This window comes from Apiospora phragmitis (genome assembly GCF_038363925.1).
Source record: "Apiospora phragmitis strain CBS 135458 chromosome Unknown utg000010l:1.0-9815664.0:9184709.0-9829525.0, whole genome shotgun sequence".
NCBI lineage: Eukaryota > Fungi > Ascomycota > Sordariomycetes > Amphisphaeriales > Apiosporaceae > Apiospora > Apiospora phragmitis.
In genome coordinates, this window is record NW_027117410.1 from 196259 (window position 1) to 214627 (window position 18369).

Below are 18369 nucleotides of genomic sequence, written 5' to 3' on the forward strand. Positions count from 1 at the left end.
TACAATAGCCGGGTCGTAACGTAATAATAAAGGGTCGAGTAAAAGTATTTATATAATAGAGTTATTAAAGCTGTTTACTTTATTAATAAATTAAAATTAATATTTAAATTAATTATTAAAATAAAGAGTATTTATATAAAATATATAGGGAATATTTATTATTATATATTAATTTTTTTATTAATCTCGTTTATTTAATAATTTTTATTAATTATTATTAAGTTAATTAATATTACTTATTATTTATTATTAAGTTATTTAATATTATCTTATTAAATTACGTTTAGTTTTATTATTACGTAACCTATTTTTAATTATTTATAAAGTTTTATTTATACTTATTTATTTATAGCTAAATAATCTTATCGTAATATTATAGCGGTGTAATAGGGCTTATTATCGTAGGTAGGTTCGTCGGTACTAATTAGTAAGGTAAGTCTTAGTGCTAGTTTCTCGTAAGCGCCTCGGGGCATAGTATATCCGTGCCGAGGGCGGGTCTGGCCGCATGATTAGGTCAGGTCGTAACACTGAGACGCGCCCGCGGCGCTATAGAATCTACGGGGAGCCCGGGCATAATGCGCGTACCTATTAGAACGATATAGATATATCTAGAGATAAAAATTCCGATTAATTTAAATATATTAAATACGTTATAGCGGAATTAATTTATACTTTAATATATAAGGTTAGCGTAAATAGTAAATTCGTTTATAAAGTACGTTAATAGTTTTTATTAATAAAATTTTTATATTTATATTTATAAGTATTACTTTTAATTTTATAATAAATTATAATATAAAAACGTTAATAATATTAAGAATAAAACTCCCTCGTTTCTTTAATAACGTAATAATAAGTTTCTCGCGTATTAAAGAGTATTTAATATTATTACTTATATTAAATAAGCTTTTATACGTATATATAAGTGGGTTCCGAGTTTAATCGAAGTTAACGTACCTTATAAGCGAGCTACGTATTTTTTATTATTAAGCTTTATAAGTTATAAATTATTTCGATTATAACGATTAAAATTAATTAAATATATTAATAATTATTATTTTTAAAGGTTTTTATATTATTCTAATAAGTACGCGTATTATACCTAGGCACTCCGTAAACTCTATAGCGTTATAAACGTGTCTTAAACGTCCTTATATAATTACTCCTCCGACGCGATTTATTTTATAACTATTTATTAACGTTTTTTTACAACTATAAGATTTTCCTAGCTTATATATAAAGTAATCCTCTATCTTATAGCCGTTTTTTTTCGTATAGCGGCGCCGGCTAAATATCTTATTTACCTTTCGAAATATCGCGTTTTTATTTTCTAAAAGAGTAACTTAGTATATAACCTACGTTATAACCTTTACGATTTAATTAAAACTAATTAAAATAAACGTTAGAAAACTATTTTAATATTATATAATACGGTTTCGAATATATTTAGTTTAAGATTAAGTTTTAATTAAATTATTTAAATTTTTAATTCTTCAGGGATAAATAGGTTAAAAAACGTCCTTAAAGGTATTAAAATATGTAGCTTTATATCTAATTATAAAATAATATATTCCGGATTATACGGAATAAGTCTTATCTTTTAAAAACTTCCTTATATATTCGAAACGGTAAAAATCGCTTAAAACGTTTTTAAAAACGCTAATAAGAAGTTTTCCTTAAAGATATAAATAATATACGCCCGTATAAAACCTTTAATTCTTTTTTTATACGCCTTTTTTAATATCTAAAAATAGCCGATATTAAGAAGTTAGAGTTTATATAATAAATAAAAAGATATATAAAATATAATAATCGAGTTCTTTTCGTAATAGAGCTCGAAAGCTATTAAGTAGTAGCTTTTATAGCCGTTTAAGACTAGGAGGTGATAACGACCTTTCGTATAAAACCTAGTATAATTATAATATAGCTTATAAAAAATTAATTATATTTTATTTAAAAGATAAAGCTATAAAAAGTTATCGTTTATATATAATTTATAATTATTATAAATTAAAACAACTTATTTATTATTATAACGAGATTATATATAAGGGATAAAAATGTTTTAAATCTAATTTAAAGCTGTGGCATTACTAGTCCACCTTTTAAGCGACGCTCTAAACCGCTAGTTATCTTAAAGATAGCCGCCTTAGTCTAGAAACCACTGGCTTTAAACGTCGGCCCCTTTAAAAATAACTAGCGGCGGGAGGGGTACCTTATTACAGCCTACATACTTTAAAGTAGTAATTTATTCCTCTTTTTTTAACGTCTTTTTTTAAAAGCTGGATAGTTAGTAGTTTTAATAAATATATCGACGAGACGGCGTTAAATATATAATCGAGGGGTTAACTATTTACGAGCGGATTCGCGAATAGCTGCTCCGAGCTTTACGTCGTGCATAATAGCTTATATACGCTTTTAAATATTAAACGAAGGTATTATTATAAAAAGTAAAAATAAGCGAAAAGAATAGAGGTAATAATAAATTTAAAAAATAAAAAGTAATAATTAAATTAAAAAGTTTTCTAGTTAGGATACACGGTGAAAAGACGCGTTCGTGGGGTAAAACGCGGTGGCCCGTAACGGGGTGGCCCATGAGGGGGTGCTTTAGCTTATTACTTTGCCGACCGCGCCAAGGAGCGAGACAGGCCTCCATCCGCTAGAGGTCTATTTCGTAGCCGTTGTTTTATTCGGTTTCGGAATAACGATAACTTTCGCGGAACGGAACCATTTTGGGAAGTAAGCGAATCGGAAGCTCGCCGTTGCCAGGCCTGCTGATACTTGGTAGAGGGCGTCTCCGCAGGCCTTAAGAAAGCCTGTCGGTAAGAGGTCTTACCCTGGTACTTTCTAAGGCCCTGTCCTTTATTTCCTCGTCAGTGACCTCCGTTTCGATAGTAATAGGGTCAAGGGCTGGTGGCTGGTAGTCCGACGTATCGTCCAGGTCACGCAGGTCAGCATCGGGATTCGGCAAGAACTTTTCCAAGAGGAGCGCCGCCGTTTCCTCATAGCTTCGTGCCTCGATCGCAGCTCCCTCGCTACGTCTTAGTTCTGTAATATCTGCGGTCTGTGGCACCGTCCAGCTCCGTAGTCGGGCCCATCGCTCAGGTGACCAGAGTGTTCTAGAATCATGGGAGGCGGCGGCGACCGTTTGGCGCCAGCTTTTCGTTTTAGCCTTCTGAACGACCCTATTGAGGTTCGCTTTCGCTGCGGTGTACTGGTTCCAGGTATATTGCGAAGGCACTCTGAGATAGGTTCGGTAACTCTGGTTTGCGGTCGTGTGCGCTTCCTGGACCTCCGGTGATCACCAAGGTGTGCCCCTGCCGGTGGAGGGCGTTTTTCTTGACGCGGCTATATGGGCGATTTCTCGTAAGGCGTTTAAGAAGTGATCGATAGCCTAGTCGAGCTCCTCCGGGCTTGCTGGTGCGGTGAGACCGGCTAGACGTCCTTTAGCTTCCGCCTGTAGCACATTTAGTAGTTATAGCAAAGTCGACAATAAATGGCTATTCCCTCAGCTTTGTAGTATATGCTCGCGCTCACCCCATCGCTCTCGGTATTGAGACCATTTGATGATTACGTAGGATTCATTCTATCGCTACAGGCCTACGATTATAGTCAGAATTCAGATAAGCACGCTACGAAAAGGGAAGATGGCGTTGGCACGTGGAGCGAAGGCAACCGTAGATAGCACAGCAGAGGGAGAGCTAAAGGCTTGACACTCAGGGACGTTCTCCAGATAATCTACACAAAGTTGCATTCGTGAAGGGTTCTCCTCCCACTGCAGGGACTGGGAAATGCTCAAAGGCTTCGACTAGATGGAGAAGTCAGAATACGAGACATGATCTCACACAGCGTGCAGTGCTGGGACTCTAGAAATCAAATGAGTTTATTACAATCGAAGAAACACCCCTGAGATTCATCTATCTCTAGGAACTACACTCGAAAGCCGCTGTTTGAAAGCGAGGTCGGCACAGAGCCTCAAGACCGAGCTACATCTTTGCCCATGGGCGGCGGACAATAATAAGAATGAGAAATCTGAGCTTTACTATCATCCACAGTGGCATCTGCCACGTCGGTTCCATGTATTCTTGCAACTCCCAGCCACAGCTTGCACGAGGGCATCTCGTTGAACACGATCCCAGTTTCATCCAGACAGAATATTCACCTGAGTCTTACCCATGCCCATCTTGACATCCCACTTACCCGCACCTCTCCTTGGCTTCACTTGCAACTCGAACTCCTTGCCCGGGCTGAGGATCGCGGCTACGTCGTTGTACCTGAGGGTCGGGCTTTTCCACTGGCCTCCGTTGGGGAAGATATCGCACTCTACAGCAAGCAGCGCCACTGTGAGCATAACCTCGGTCGCTGCGAACTGCCTGGCAGGACAGAGGTGGGGTGGCGTCCCCCAGGCCATGAAGGCAGATGGCTGCGGGACGAAAGAGGCCTCTTTGGAGCCGGCCTGCTGTGCGATTTGATCCGGTCCGGCGTAAAGCGGTACGGATCAAACGTCTTTACCGTGGGGCCCCAGATCTCCTCGCTGTAGTGAATGGGGGACCCGGCCATCTGGAGGTAGTTGCCCTTGCGCAAAAGGTAGCGTCCATTGTCGATAAAGGTATCGGCAGTCACCTTACGGATGTTGGCGTGAACGTGGTGGATGCGCTGCGTCTCTTGAAAGACGGAGAGCATGAGGGGGCACCGTGTCTTTAGAGCCGCAATATCGAGCACATGTTCCCCTTGGTTTGCCTTATCCCTGGTAATGGCATGCTCCTCTAACTCTCGTCTGACTTCCTCGAGCAGGGAGGGTCGCGAGAAGAGCTCCCAGATGAACCAGTACAGCGTCGGTGTGGTATTGCCAAACATGGCAACACAGAATAGAGTTTCCTGTTTTGCGGCATCCTCAAAGGTCATACCAGCTACTTTAAGAACGCGCTGCCGGTCCAGCACCACCTTGGAAGTATCGTCCTTCAGCTTACGACAGTACTCGATGATGGCCTTGTTTACCACTTCTCGCTCCTGGTTGGCCTTGCCGAAAAAGTCCACACTTGCCATCTGAGAACGGAGGTACAGCTGCCATCGCCTGATTATGTCTGTCAGTTCAGCTCAGGTAGACTGACGCGCGAGCTAGCGCCGGGCTTCCATCTTCCAAACTCACCAGAACGCTCTCTCCACTTCCGGGTCCTTGAAAGGATGCTCGACGCCGAAAAACCCACAGCTGGTGGCCTCGACGATCAGATGTTGAGTCCATTCCAACAGGCCTATCGTCTTTCCTTTGCCGCCGTTTACAAGATCATCGACCAGGGAGATGACCGAGTGGGCCATGCGCAGGTTTTGGTCATCCTGATGGGTGCCCGGCAGCAGCGCGCTCTTGACGACTTGGCTGTACTCGTCCACGAATGAACCATCGAAGAGATCACAGGCTTCTTCCGAGTTACCAGCCATCTCGCGAGCTACCACCTTGACAAAGGGGCGGAAGGACAGGGTTTTCGAAGCCTTCTGAATGATGGGGATAAGCCGCCGGGACCTGCTGACGTAGATCTTGAGAGCGACACAGTCGAGAGTGTAGATCTCATCGGCCGTCCTCTCGCTATAGAAACAGTGAGCTGCTAAACACGTCGGCGGCAAAGGGGCGAGCATGCCTTACCTGGTCTGGTTGTAGTACGCAGTACCATACTTGACTATGCCGAGAAGATGGCCGATCAAAGGGATGCGGGATGGCAGCCGCTTCGGCTCCCGGGCGTCGTACCGGAGGTCGAGTGCATAGTCCAAGGAATAAGCCAGGCCGACCAGGCCAACAAGAGCGTACACGATTTCGTACAGCATGCTGGCGACTTCGTAGATGATGAGAGCTAATGAGACGCCGAAGCGATACGAGTGACGGGATTTGATGACTCTGTCCCGCGGCCCTGGGTAGGTAAATAGAGGAGGACCTGAGGCACTAGGAGCGCCGAAAGTCCAAACGCATGAACTCGATCCGAGCCAATCAGCAGAGTAGTATGCACCAAGGGGGTAGTGGCTCCTCCTTCGGGGCGAGAACCATGAATTAGTCATCGTGCTATCTGCTACGTATTAAATTATTAGTACTACGTGGTCAGATTATTTTCCTACCGAGAGGGGGGGGTGGGGTTTGGGCCGCTCGTTTTAGTAGTACGAGCACAATTTTTCAATTACCACTAAGCAACGTAGCAGCACTAATACGGTGCTGCTTATAAGTGCTTATAGAAGGTCTCGGTAATAGCTTTACGTTATCAGGGATATTCCGCTTTGACCATCGGTGACACGGTGCAGGGGCGGCAACCCCGTCAAACACTGGCCTATCTAAGGACCGGCGCAATGGTATCATGTACTCCGTAATAGTGTGGCATGCTGTGGGGGGTGAGGGAGGGGGGGGTGGGGGTGGGGGGCCGGCAAACAACGGGAGGGCACAGTGGGAATAGTTTATTAAAGTGCCGTCCTTATCTTTATAATAAATAGTATATTACCTGCAGTCGCGTGGATCCTTGGCCCTGCTCTGATAGGTCGACCCACCCAGCATAGTCACAGTGCCAATATCTCACCACTATTGACTGTATACATTATCGTCTGATCGTTCTTCGAAGTAGCGGCAGAAAGCAGGCCTCAGAACTCATCCCTCTGATATCTGCCAGAGATCACTTCAACCGCCCCCTTACAGCCACACATACACACACACACACACACTCACTCACTCACTCACTCGCTCACACATACACACACACACACACATACGCATACACATCCAGCTCCAGCGCAAGATAATGGACTATCTCACCCAGGGCGAGGCCTTCCCCGGCCTGGTGTCTTTCATCTCTGGGCGACACAGCGTCTTCGAAGTCTACCCGTGGGCATACCCGGTGCTGCCTATTGCAGTCTTGTTGTTGCTCGTTTCGCTTGTGACATATGTCACCTCGAGTCTTCGCTTTCGACGCGCTCTGTCTGTGGATGACAGCGATAGATTTCCTCGGGTGATGCCGTTGGTGCCATACTGGTTCCCCGGTCTCTATCATGGTCTGGCGTTGCTCATAAATCCCACCGACTTCCTCTACGGAATCATGTGCGTTACGCCTCGTCTGTCTCCTGCTTTCAGTAACTCGACTCCGGCACTAATCAGATGACATATAGAAAGAAGTACGGTTGGGAAAGGCCACTTCAAGTCAAAGCTGGCCCCGTCAACTGTACATTAACGGCAAATCCATCCCACATCCAGGAAATCTTCAAATCAAGGTTTTTGTCGGCCAAATCCGTTACCCGGATCTCTGCCAAGAACGTTCTGGAGATCCCACCTGATGTCCTGTTCTTTTATGATGCAGATGACTCGGGCTTCGCCGCCGAACCCAGAAAAGGCTCGCAAACCGCCCAGCACAATAGGATCCTTTACCACCAAACCCACTCGGCCCAGAAGTTCCTCGCGGCCCCTTTCCTCGGGCCCCTTGCTGAGCGCTACCTCAAATTCTTCCAGCAGAACATCGAAAGGCTGGACATAGGGCAGGCCTGGGAAGAGTATCCCGACCTGTATGTATTCCTCCAGATACACGTTGCCGGGGCCAATATCGAGGCCATGATGGGCTCCAAGATCCTCGAGATCAACCCCGGCCTGATGGAGCATTTCTGGCTTGCCAAGCGCAACGCCCCCCAGTATTTCCGCGGGTGGCCGCGCTGGATTATCCCCAAGGCTTTTCGAGAACGGGATCGTGTGGTCGAGGCCATCAAGCGATGGCACAGTTATGCCTTCAAGCACGGCAGTGTCGATGGGACAGGGCCCCAGGATCCGGACTGGGAACCCATATTCGGTAGTCGGTACGCCAAGGCTCGGCTTCAGTACATGCTCAAGATGAAGCCCTTGAACGACGACATCCGGGCACGCGAGGACTGGGGACTTATTTTCGGGTAAGTACAGAGAAAGAACGAAAGAGGCCTAAGCCTCTATTCCTACTGTCTGCTGCCTCTTACGTATAGTGTCTAGTGCGAATGGCAACACAGCGCCCAGTGCCTTTTGGTACCTGTTTGAGGCCCTGAAGGATCCACACCTGGCCACCCGACTGTCGGCCGAAGTCGCCCCCTGCATTTCTCCCGACGGGAAGATCAACATTGACCAACTGGCAGCGCAGCCCTTGCCTGAGTCTGCGTACATGGAAGTCCTCCGCCTCCGCGTCTCCATCCTGGTCAGCCGCATGGTTGATTTTGGAGACGTCAAGCTCTCGGGCTACATGATCCGGCGTGGGGAGCTCGTCTTCATGCCGACCGACGGTGTGCACTACAGCGAGGAAGCATGGGCGCAAGCGGGCCGGCCCTCCAAGAGGAAGTCCTTGAAGGAATTTGAACCTGAAAGGTTCTTGGTCGCAACTGAACCAGATGGCACTGGCACGTCTGTCAAATGCTGCACTGAGGGCTTGAACGGTCTGTGGATTCCTTTCGGCGGAGGGGAGCGCATGTGTCCAGGCCGCCACTTGGCCAAGCTGGAGATACTGTTGACCTACGCTTATCTGTTCTCCAAGTACGACTTGGAGCTGGGTAATGTCGAGCCGAACTGTGTGCAGTGTGACCCCGAGTTTGCGCCATTTGGTGCCTTGCCACCGAATCGCAAGGTCCCGTTCAGGATTCGGAGGAAGGCCTGAGGGGCCGGCGACGGTTTGTAGGGGCAGGGGTGCATAACTAGCGCTATCTAAGCTTTACTAGGAGTTTTATCCCTGTTTATACTAGTGTCACACGCGGACTGTGCCAAGACCAACTAAGCATGCAGTTGGTGACTGGTATGGTCAGATATGCTTACTAACCAGCTGACGAACGTACCGAGGCCCGGCGGAACCCCACTTTCGTATTGGGAGGGTTGGGAGTGCCGGAAGTATCAGAATAGAGAATGCTCCACCTGCTTGTATACAGACCCGGCTAATTCCTGCAGAATCGGGAAAGGAGGATCCACCAGAGACCTTAGAAGAGCCATAGTCAATTATTAGGTGGATAAGAAAGACCCAACCCTCACAGAGCCCTTGCCATACAACTAGGGTGAGTACTTCAGTGGAGAGAGAATGAACGACAGGCTTCACCTTGTCCAGGTTGAAACACACACATATATATATATACTTAACAGCTAGTATAATATATCGACAGATTAGCTAACAGACTTCCTCGGCGTTATAACTACCAACATGTCATCGCCCTCAACTGGAGACATGAGCCCAGGCACTGGCTTGGTCAGATCCGCTCTGAGCATCCGCTGACCCTCCGCTAGTTTGAGGTCGAACCTACGCAAGACCATGGCGGTAAAGATGAAGACGGCTCGCTTCGCAATGTGACGCCCGGGGCACATGGTGATGCCGCCGCCAAAGGGATGGAAACTATTGCCCTGCGCTAGCCGCGGCGTGTCGAGGAACCGTTGGTGACAAAACTCGTCCACGGGGGCTCCGAAGATGGCTTCTTCCATGTGCAGCTGGCGGTACGGCACGATCAGCCGGTTACCCTTGCGCAGCCGCTTGTTGCCGATTATGGTGTCGTCGGTGATGTAGCGCACGGAAGCAGCAAACGATGCCAGGCGCAACATCTCGTTCCACATGCTGTCCAGCTGCGGCACAGACTTGTGGAGGTAGTCAAAGTCAAAAGTGCCATCGGCCCGGAACATGGGCGCCGTCTCCTCCCTGACCACATCAATGAGCGAAGGTGTCTGCAAAAGGTAGGCCAGGAGCCAGAAGGCTGCCTTTCGGCTGTTGGTATTGATTCTGCGAAAGAAATATATCAGCACGGTGCCCATCATGGCGATATCTGGGGTTTCTTGTTGGGGGCCAGCTTACGCCCAGTAGATTGTCATTGTGGCGATCGCCATATCGTCGTCAGACATATTCAGTGCTCGCATCTCAGACTCCATGGCTTTGACGAACCAAGCGTCATCCTCTCTCTGCTCTTGCGGAAGCTGTAGATACTTTTTCAGTCCTGCGAGCACGCGGCGCCTGGACGCTTGCATCTTTCTGGCAAGGAAGGTCGGGTACTGGTAGATGACCTGGTAGCTCAGCTCGTCAAATTCCAAGAAGGCATCCGTCAGAGAGGGATCAATCTCGGCCAGTCGCCGCCCAAAGTAGGCCGCCTGGCCGCCCTTGATGAAGTAGTCTGAGCACCATTGGACGAGTGGCAAAGTGATACTCGCCGGTGTGGCCCTGGAGGCATACGGACATGTTTCAGTGAGCGTGTCCAGCCGAAGATGCTTGTCAAAGAACTCGTAGAAGCGATGCTCCAGGGAAGTGAGTTTCTCCCCTGGGAACAATTGGTGGATGTGCATCTGTCGGAACAGGACGCCTAGGGGTTTCCCATGGGGGTTAGGAAAGCCCTCCTTATCCTTGGGAAGGGGGGTGAACATGGCTTTGATCGAGGGCTCCGAGTTTCCGAGAATGCGCATCATAGATTGCACGAAGATCTCGTACGAGAGCGTTTCGGTATTGCGGTATACCTGCCCTACATCTTCAGCTTTGGTAATGACATAGGTCTTCATGCCCGCCACTGTGAGCGCGAACGGCTCTCTGGTGTCGCCAAAGTAGTGCCTAGCCCAACATGTCAACACCCCTGCATTGCCAAACCAGCCGAACTGCTCGCTTGCAGCGCAATGGACTTACCTGGCTCGGGTGATCAAAGTGTTCGCATCACCGAAAAACCCAAAGAGATGGCCTTGGAAATTCAGGTCAGCCACATCATCGTTCCAACCCACCAGCTAGAGCAAGAATTATTTACCGACAACTAGCTAGAAGTCAGTAACATGTATATACTAGGTCTCAGGTCTGCTATGGTCCTTGGACTCACAAGGTATCGCATACGGTAGCTCACTGGGCTCGTCGGCGGCGGCAAATGCGGGCAAAACAGTAAACTTAATAAAGCGCCAGAGAGCGAGAAGAACGAGGGAGAGAGCGACGATACCAGATAGCGTGGGATAGTCCTGGGAAGCGTGTGTCGCTAACATGTAGACGTGTTTGCGGCCCTCCTCAAGGAGGCCAGATGCGTATGACAGCTGCATGATGGCTCGATTTCTATGTGGCAAGAGAATGGTCCACAAACAGAGCGGTTGGGAAAGTCTCTGCTGACTTTCCTTATATCAGTCTTACTGGAGCCCGGATTACCCGGGCGTTTGGCCAGGAAACAAGGTGCTTGGGCCCAGGGCCGAGCATACAGTGTCAGTATAATTATGGAGGCATTTCCCCTTGTCTCCTGCTCCACAATGCTCGGCAGCTCACTAATTCGTCCTCCCCTGACCCTTGCCAACTTCCATACCCGCTAGCATGAGCATGCCCCTACGCCCCCACACAATATCAGGCCGCTGAGGGCTCTGGCGTGCCATCCTGGCAGTATGTGATAGGCTGTCTAATGCATTACTAAACAGCACTATACTACCAGCGCCCTTGTAATCTCGTAATGCACACACACATATACGGGCTTCGAGGAACATCGTGGGAGTGATTGGTAACTACTACTTTGAGTACAGCCCACCTCCCTCTCCCCCCCTTAGAGAAGGCATTCATCTACATCACTTCATCACATCTCATGCCGCTGGTGGCCGAACGATCACTCATGACCCACTTTCCAAAGATCCAATCGACTCCTTGAGATAGTTCCTCCAAGTCAGCATGGACAATCTGATAGCATACTCTTGGGCGGCCGCTGGCTCGCCGTACTGGGTTATATCTTTCTTTTTCGTCGCAGCCGCCATGTTCTCATATAAGAGCATATATGCGTGCTTTGCTGCCAAGTTTCAAAGACTCAGATACTTGGTTGCCGGTCCTCAAATCATTGACCAGGCCTATGCCGCAGTAAGCCGACCTGAAGTCCTCTTCCTTCTTAGCTGCACGCTTCTAACACCATGATAGAGTCCTGGACGGGCCTTCAAGGTCGCTACACCCTCAAACAATCACCTGCTGGTCACATCCAGCGAGCTGATTAAAGAAGTTCTGGATGCTCCCACCCATCTTCTATCTCTTCATGCCGTGGCCAAGGAGGTTTGTCTGTCCCAAACCCGCAGCTGGCGCTTTGGGACGGGTCTGACGATCGAAACCAAGTAGTTATTACAACCAAAATATACCATGTACGGCTTTGAGTGGCAAGAGCAGCGTGGGGTTGAAGGGACCGGCTTTGTGCGTGCTCTGCGGAGCAAGTTGACTTCTCACCTACCCAAGTTTCATCCCGAACTGGACAGGATGATCAAGAGCTGTCTCCTCGAGGAACTCAGCACACCTGACGACGATGGCAAGTATCATATTTTTCCTGACGTGACCTTTCATGAGTCGACTACTTACCGTGGAATATCCAGGCTTTGTACACATCGAGCTGTTCCCCATGATAAAGCGCATCATCACCAAAGTGAACTGTTTAGTCTTCTTTGGAGAAGAGTTGAGTAAGTTGAGTCGAGGAGAGTAGCCTACTTTGCGGGTTTTTGAAGATTTTCCCCCTCATCCCTTCGAGGCGCTTTCGTTTCTGCTGACGGCTGTGCGATGGGATAGGTGAAAACACCGAATTCACCACTGCTGCCCTTGAATTCCCGCAGACGGTGGTGTTGACGGCTGAGCTGTTGAGGGTAACGCCGGGATTTATGCGTCCGTGAGTATTTCTGTCGCTGTAAGACTGTATAGCATCTTGAGAAACTAACGTGGAGAGACCAGTCTTGTAGCTTGGATAGTCACACGGAGACACGGCTCAGCAAAGGTACTCTTCCGCTACCTGGAGCCTGAGGTCTCCCGTCGTCGCTCCGAGATGGCTCAGCAAGATGAGCTAGGGATACGTCCGAAGCCTATGGCGGTAAGAGCGATTCCGAGCCTTTCCTTCAATAAATTCCTGTTTGGGCCAGGGAGACAGCAGACTAACGACAAGAAACAGGTGGATTGCATGCAATGGCTGATCGACACATCGCCACGCAAGAATCCTTGGTCCACGCCCCGTCTGATAGGTGAGATCTTGGCCATATGGTTCAGCTCGGTCCATCAGCTTGCGATGGTGAGTCCTGGGGGTCGGAGAAAGTCCTAAATGTGCTGCATAAAAAGATGGGCTAACGAGACAAATGCTGGTTGCGGGCACAACAGACGACCACCTACGTGATCGAAGATCTTTGCCAGCATAGCGAGTACATCGAACCGCTGAAGTCTGAGATGCAGGAAGCTGCCAAACATGGGATGAGCCTCGAAGTGGTCGAAGGGTATCTGCCTCTGCTGGATAGCTTCGTGAAGGAGTCGATACGATTCTCGAACGCGGATGCTTGTAAGTCCACTCCCGGCACTCCCGCGTCGCTGACCTCTACTAAATTACGATTTGTGCCGACAGTGAGCTGTCGGAGGAAAGCATTGTGCGATGTAGTCTTGAAAGACGGCTCCCGCATCGAGAAGAATGACTGGGTTTGCATTCCTCAGCGAGCGATGATGTGTGATGCTCTGCGGTATTCCAACGCACACGCGTTCGACGGATATCGCTTTGCGCGAGCCAATGCGGCGCTTCGCCAAGGCAAAACGACCGCTGACGTCCCGGACAAGAGCCCCTCGACGGTCACGTCACCGAGCATCGACTGGCCGATCTGGGGATTGGGCACGGCCATTTGGTAAGCATCTACTAACCACCCATGGTTGATCTCGCGGTGGAGAATGGAAAAGCTGACATTAACGACGTCTCAGCCCCGGTCGTTTCTACGCATCATTGGTGCTCAAAACCCTGGTCATGAACATAGTGCAGGATTGGGATTGTAGGATGCCGGACCAGCGGGCGCCACGATCCATAATCTGGAGATCAAGTTTGGTGCCGCGTAGTGACACTGTCGTCCTCTTCCGTAAAAATGGGGTTGTAGGAAAATAGGGGACTTCAGTGCCTATCTGTGGCATTGCGAAAGTGGTGAAACGGAAGCATAATGGTTATCCTGACCGGAGAGGGCCGGGTTCATGACTCGGACCCGATTGTCACTGGTTGCTTTTGGGGCAAATATTGTAATATTATTGGTTGTAGTCATACTGATCTCTTCATCTTCCCGTTAAATTTTCCGCGTATTATGACCCAGCCAGGACGGACCGACAGGGCTCGTGCTAGGGCTTGTACGGCATTTTCCAGTACAGATGCTCCTCCGAACTGCCGGCCACCGCTGGTAGTAGATGGGTGTGTGGAGTAGTATGAAATTAATGGAAGCGCATTCGTAGTCAAAGGTAACCCTGGGTAGTGCCACGGGGCTCTGTTCAAGGTTTGGAAGAAACACAGACAGGCTGGACCATCCGTGACACCAGCCTATCAGACGATCATGACCCCGTCCAGATGGGTTCCGTCAATCGTCCCAATCTGGCATGGCCTAGGTAGACCGGCTATCGCTGCTGGGTCCACGCCGGCTACGAGACTCTGGCGTGATATCCACCTCCCACACTTGACTCGCGCACGTATACTCAAGGGTAGGTTTCATGGCCCCCCCTTCCATACCTGTCTGTATCTGGTCAATGCTCCGCACTATGTCATCATCTGAACTACCCGATCAGTCCCGATGTACTCCCAGGGTGACGGCGGATACGGTATAATTTCATATGAGAGAGATACACCGTCACTGTAGTCTAGAGCATGTGATTGCTACCGAACCCGCCTTTCGACATGTAATTGATAGTTATTCATAATAATAACGCCCTATAGCAGACCTAGACCATATGGGTATGATGAAACATTGCCCGGCTAAGACGCACTAAAATGGGAAGGCTCAGAGTATCAGGAACATAGGTCGTACAGAACGGGACGCAAAGAGTGCTGCATGTCACCACATGTCATGCAGGAACGGACACTTCTGACACCAAGGGTTGCAATCTACACCCTTTGGGTTGAATAGAACCGGTTCCTTTAGTGAATGACCGCGAAGAAGCAACGCTACGCTGTCGGTTAGCACATAGCCTGGCTCCCACACACAGCATGTGCGCATGAAGGTTGGCGTGCTCGTTTTTGTATATATGCACCGACAAACCAGATACCTCGAGATAGTAACCACAACCTCGTCCTCACAAACAACTTCTTCCTAGCAGTATCACCGGCCGAAATCGTTATGTCTTTCCCTCCTGGTGTTGATCTTTGCAGTATCCCTATGGGGGCTCCGCCCCCAGGGCTCGTGCCTAACTTTGTCAACCCGCCCGATCTGTCGACTGCAACTCTTATCACCGGGGCCGTGCTCACTGGTCTGTCCACGACGCTTGTCATCGGGAGATTGGCTAACGCGTGGGATCATATGAAGGTCGCCGACTGTCAGTTGCATTCGGTGCGTATCCTCCCCGAGTACATGGCATGCTGACAAATCAAAAGATCTGACCATCGCCGGCTGGGTTCTGAGCACCGGCTACACTGGCATCGTCATGGCCAGTAAGTCATATCCACATCCTACTATGCTCCCCATCAAGAAGAACAGTATACTGACCGAGAGCAGTGAGCCGCTATACGCGCCATGCCTGGGACATGCCTGCCTGCTGGTATATCGCCGATTACATCTGGAAGGTGTGTTTCGACTCTGTCCCCGCTCTCTCTTCCATCGTGACACTGAACTGATCTTTCTGTCTCTGGTCAGCTGCTGTTCTCGCAGAACCTGCTTTTGGGTCTAACGCAGTTCATCACCAAAGCGGCCATCTTCGTTCTGTATCTGCAGCTGTTCGCCACTAGCAGAAACACCCGCTATGCCATCACGGGCGGCATCATCTTTATGGGTGCTCTCTACCTCACCCACCCAATCCTCGTCGCCGTGTATATGACCCCCTTACCCAATGAGACATGGGCTGACCTGGCCACGGACGGAAGACCTAACAAGATCTCCATCTATGCGCCAATTCATGGGATCGGGTCCATCGTGCTGGATACTTACATCTTCATCATCCCCATCCTGGTCCTTCGCAAGCTCCAGGTCCCCCAGAAGCAGAAGCTCCAGCTGCTGGCCGTTTTCTTCGTTGCTTCATTGTGAGTCGCCTTGGCCTACTTTGACAAAAGTCCCATGCTGACCAGAAATTAGCGGTATCATCTCCAGTATCGCCTCCTGCATATGGAGATTCATGGTCCTATTGGGAGAGAATGGCGACTTCACGTATCAGCAGGCGAACCTGTTCATCTGGATGTAAGTAAAGCGCAAGGTCTGGCTCTATTCTTTCGGTTGGGTCATCTCTAATCAAGTCGGGTCTGTAGCTTGGTCGAACACAATGTGGCGCTGATTGTTGGATGCATGCCTGGCTTCTCCGGCCTCATTAAGACGAGAATCCCAAACTCTAGCTTCTACCAGAGCATGCGTTCCAAGCTCGGATATAGCAGCACTTACGGCAGCAGCAACCTCTCCAAGTCTACCATGCCCGGTGCCAGTTACGCCAGTAAGGGCACCTTCAGCGCAAAGGCGACTGAAAGCCGCCGCGCTCGCTCGCACTACTACGAGATGGACGACAAATCCCTAGCGCCAAAGACACAAGTGTCGGTTCGATACCAATCCGACTCTCCTGAGCGGCTCCTACCGGAAGACGAGAGAGGAATCCTTAGGACAACGGATGTGGCCACAAGTTATCATCCAAAACCTCCCACACCACATGCCCTCTGATGGGTAGTGGCGCTGCTAACCTTCGAGCGGTGGGTAGGGTCGTGTGTGAGGGTGAAATGGTGTATTGCTAAAAGCAGGGTCTCCGTGTCTTTGTTGATTAGACGGGCCAGCGCCTCTGTCTCGGGGGTTATCTCAGAGACGGCGGAAGGTCAGGGGTGGGTTGTTTACGACCATTATTTTCTATCACCAAGTTGTCGTTATCTTGTTCGGCTCCTACTTTCTGATGTTTTATGTTGCCAGCCTAGTTTACTTTTTTCATTCTCATTTCCTGCGAATCATCTAGTAATAAGACGGTTGACGCCCATTTAAATTGACTGTTTCCATCCATTACTAGTAAAGTTGCATTTAGATGCCAAGAATACCGTATGCAATAGAGTTTAGATTTTTATAGGAGCTCAGACCTGCGGCTGCTAACATGGGGGGCTACCCTGAAGCGTGCCGATCGCGGATACAATCTGACAGGGGACAAAAATAAATAAAATGGGGTATTGCAACTAGGGTACCAGACCAACATGGTCTAACCGCGCGCCGCGAGTCATGTTAGGGGAATGAAAAACAGGTTACAGGTCGTTAAGCTATAAGCATATATTATTGATGACCTAATCACTCACATGTTTGCTGCCACCATGACAGTTCTAGACTTGGCGGTGGCCCCCGGTGTCAATCTCCAGTACAATGCAATTGAGCTTTGTACTATACCTTAGCTGTATGTCAAGGCTTTCTTGATAAGAGCGGAGTAGTATGGTGCGTGAAAGCCGGCCGGCCCTGCCGGTACCTGACTAGGGTGCGTCTATTTCTGCCGGACAAGTTGTATCACTGAGTGACGCTGGGGTTCATTCCTTATGCGATCATCCGACAGAAAGGGCTTCAGCTGACCGCTAAGTGCCGCTACTACTGTGGTTCACTTCCAACCCAATCACCCGACGACGAAGGGCTAGGATTGGGTAGCATTATACCAGGGCCTAATGCACACCATTCCTTCCTTTCGCATACTAGTAATGTGCCCTTTACGTCGCACCGAGCGACCCTGGTCATATCCCTAGGCAGGTACTAGATGAGCAGGGTCGTATTGCATCTCAATTCTGTACGACTAGACCTCTGACTCGCGTTAATGTGTCGTCCTTGCGTGCTAGCGACGGTATAGCTACTGTCGTATAATAAACACACACTATGAACTAGCCCAGCCTTTAAGTAATAATAAAGTGTTAATTAAAATAAGCACTAAAGGATTAAATAATACTATTAATTATATTATACTTTTTTTTAAAAATCTAATTTTAATTCGTTAATAAAATATAAATTTATTATTTATTAATATTATTTAATTAAATTACTTTAAATATATTAAAATCTCGATTACATTTAATTTATAAAACGTGTTTTAAAAGTTTAACGTTAGTAAAAGAATTTTAATTATTATAAAAAGTTATAAAATAATAATAAAACGATTAAAGGTAAGAAATTAAAAACTTAATATATATTAATAATTATATATAAAAAACCTTTAAAAATAATAAAATAAACTTTTTAAAAAATTATTAATAAATTAAATTATAATATTTAATTAATTAATAAGCTTTAACGAGACTTTATTAAAGTATAGTATAGCACGATTACTACTACTATAGTTTTAATTAAAATTAGTCTATACTCTATACTATATAATCTAATAGGGTGGGGCGGTTAATTGTGCTCCAGCCACCCACAATTAAGCGCTCGGAGCGCCTCAACCCCGGATCGGCCCAGGACTGGATTCTTTAAGTACATGGCTCACACCTCCACAGTGGCTACTTCAAAAGCAGCAGAGCCGGTCTAGCAGAGCG

The 18369-nt window shown here is 48.0% G+C and overlaps 5 protein-coding genes across 5 annotated transcripts; 3 read left to right on the forward strand and 2 right to left on the reverse strand.

The window, feature by feature from the left end:
• Positions 1-4141: 4141 nt before the first annotated feature.
• Positions 4142-5817, reverse strand: PG994_012640 (uncharacterized protein; the record flags this gene model as incomplete). The annotated part of the gene is made up of 4 exons (XM_066864049.1): positions 4142-4459; positions 4513-5074; positions 5150-5581; positions 5639-5817. The coding sequence occupies 4 exons, from the start codon at positions 5815-5817 to the stop codon at positions 4142-4144; spliced, it is 1491 nt and encodes a 496-aa protein (XP_066710197.1).
• A 953-nt stretch (positions 5818-6770) lies between these two features.
• PG994_012641 (cytochrome P450) lies at positions 6771-8627 on the forward strand (the record flags this gene model as incomplete). Its single annotated transcript, XM_066864050.1, has 3 exons — positions 6771-7066; positions 7135-7899; positions 7976-8627. 3 exons carry the CDS (start codon positions 6771-6773, stop codon positions 8625-8627), a joined length of 1713 nt encoding a protein of 570 aa, XP_066710198.1.
• Positions 8628-9121: 494 nt separating this feature from the next.
• PG994_012642 (cytochrome p450) lies at positions 9122-10489 on the reverse strand (the record flags this gene model as incomplete). Its single annotated transcript, XM_066864051.1, has 2 exons — positions 9122-9725; positions 9798-10489. The coding sequence occupies 2 exons, from the start codon at positions 10487-10489 to the stop codon at positions 9122-9124; spliced, it is 1296 nt and encodes a 431-aa protein (XP_066710199.1).
• A 1123-nt stretch (positions 10490-11612) lies between these two features.
• Positions 11613-13571, forward strand: PG994_012643 (uncharacterized protein; the record flags this gene model as incomplete). Its single annotated transcript, XM_066864052.1, has 8 exons — positions 11613-11795; positions 11853-11981; positions 12045-12251; positions 12310-12376; positions 12483-12579; positions 12642-12777; positions 12856-12972; positions 13059-13571. The coding sequence occupies 8 exons, from the start codon at positions 11613-11615 to the stop codon at positions 13569-13571; spliced, it is 1449 nt and encodes a 482-aa protein (XP_066710200.1).
• Positions 13572-15028: 1457 nt separating this feature from the next.
• On the forward strand, positions 15029-16546 carry PG994_012644 (uncharacterized protein; the record flags this gene model as incomplete). The annotated part of the gene is made up of 6 exons (XM_066864053.1): positions 15029-15224; positions 15283-15339; positions 15404-15471; positions 15542-15924; positions 15977-16078; positions 16147-16546. 6 exons carry the CDS (start codon positions 15029-15031, stop codon positions 16544-16546), a joined length of 1206 nt encoding a protein of 401 aa, XP_066710201.1.
• Between the last annotated feature and the right edge of the window lie 1823 nt (positions 16547-18369).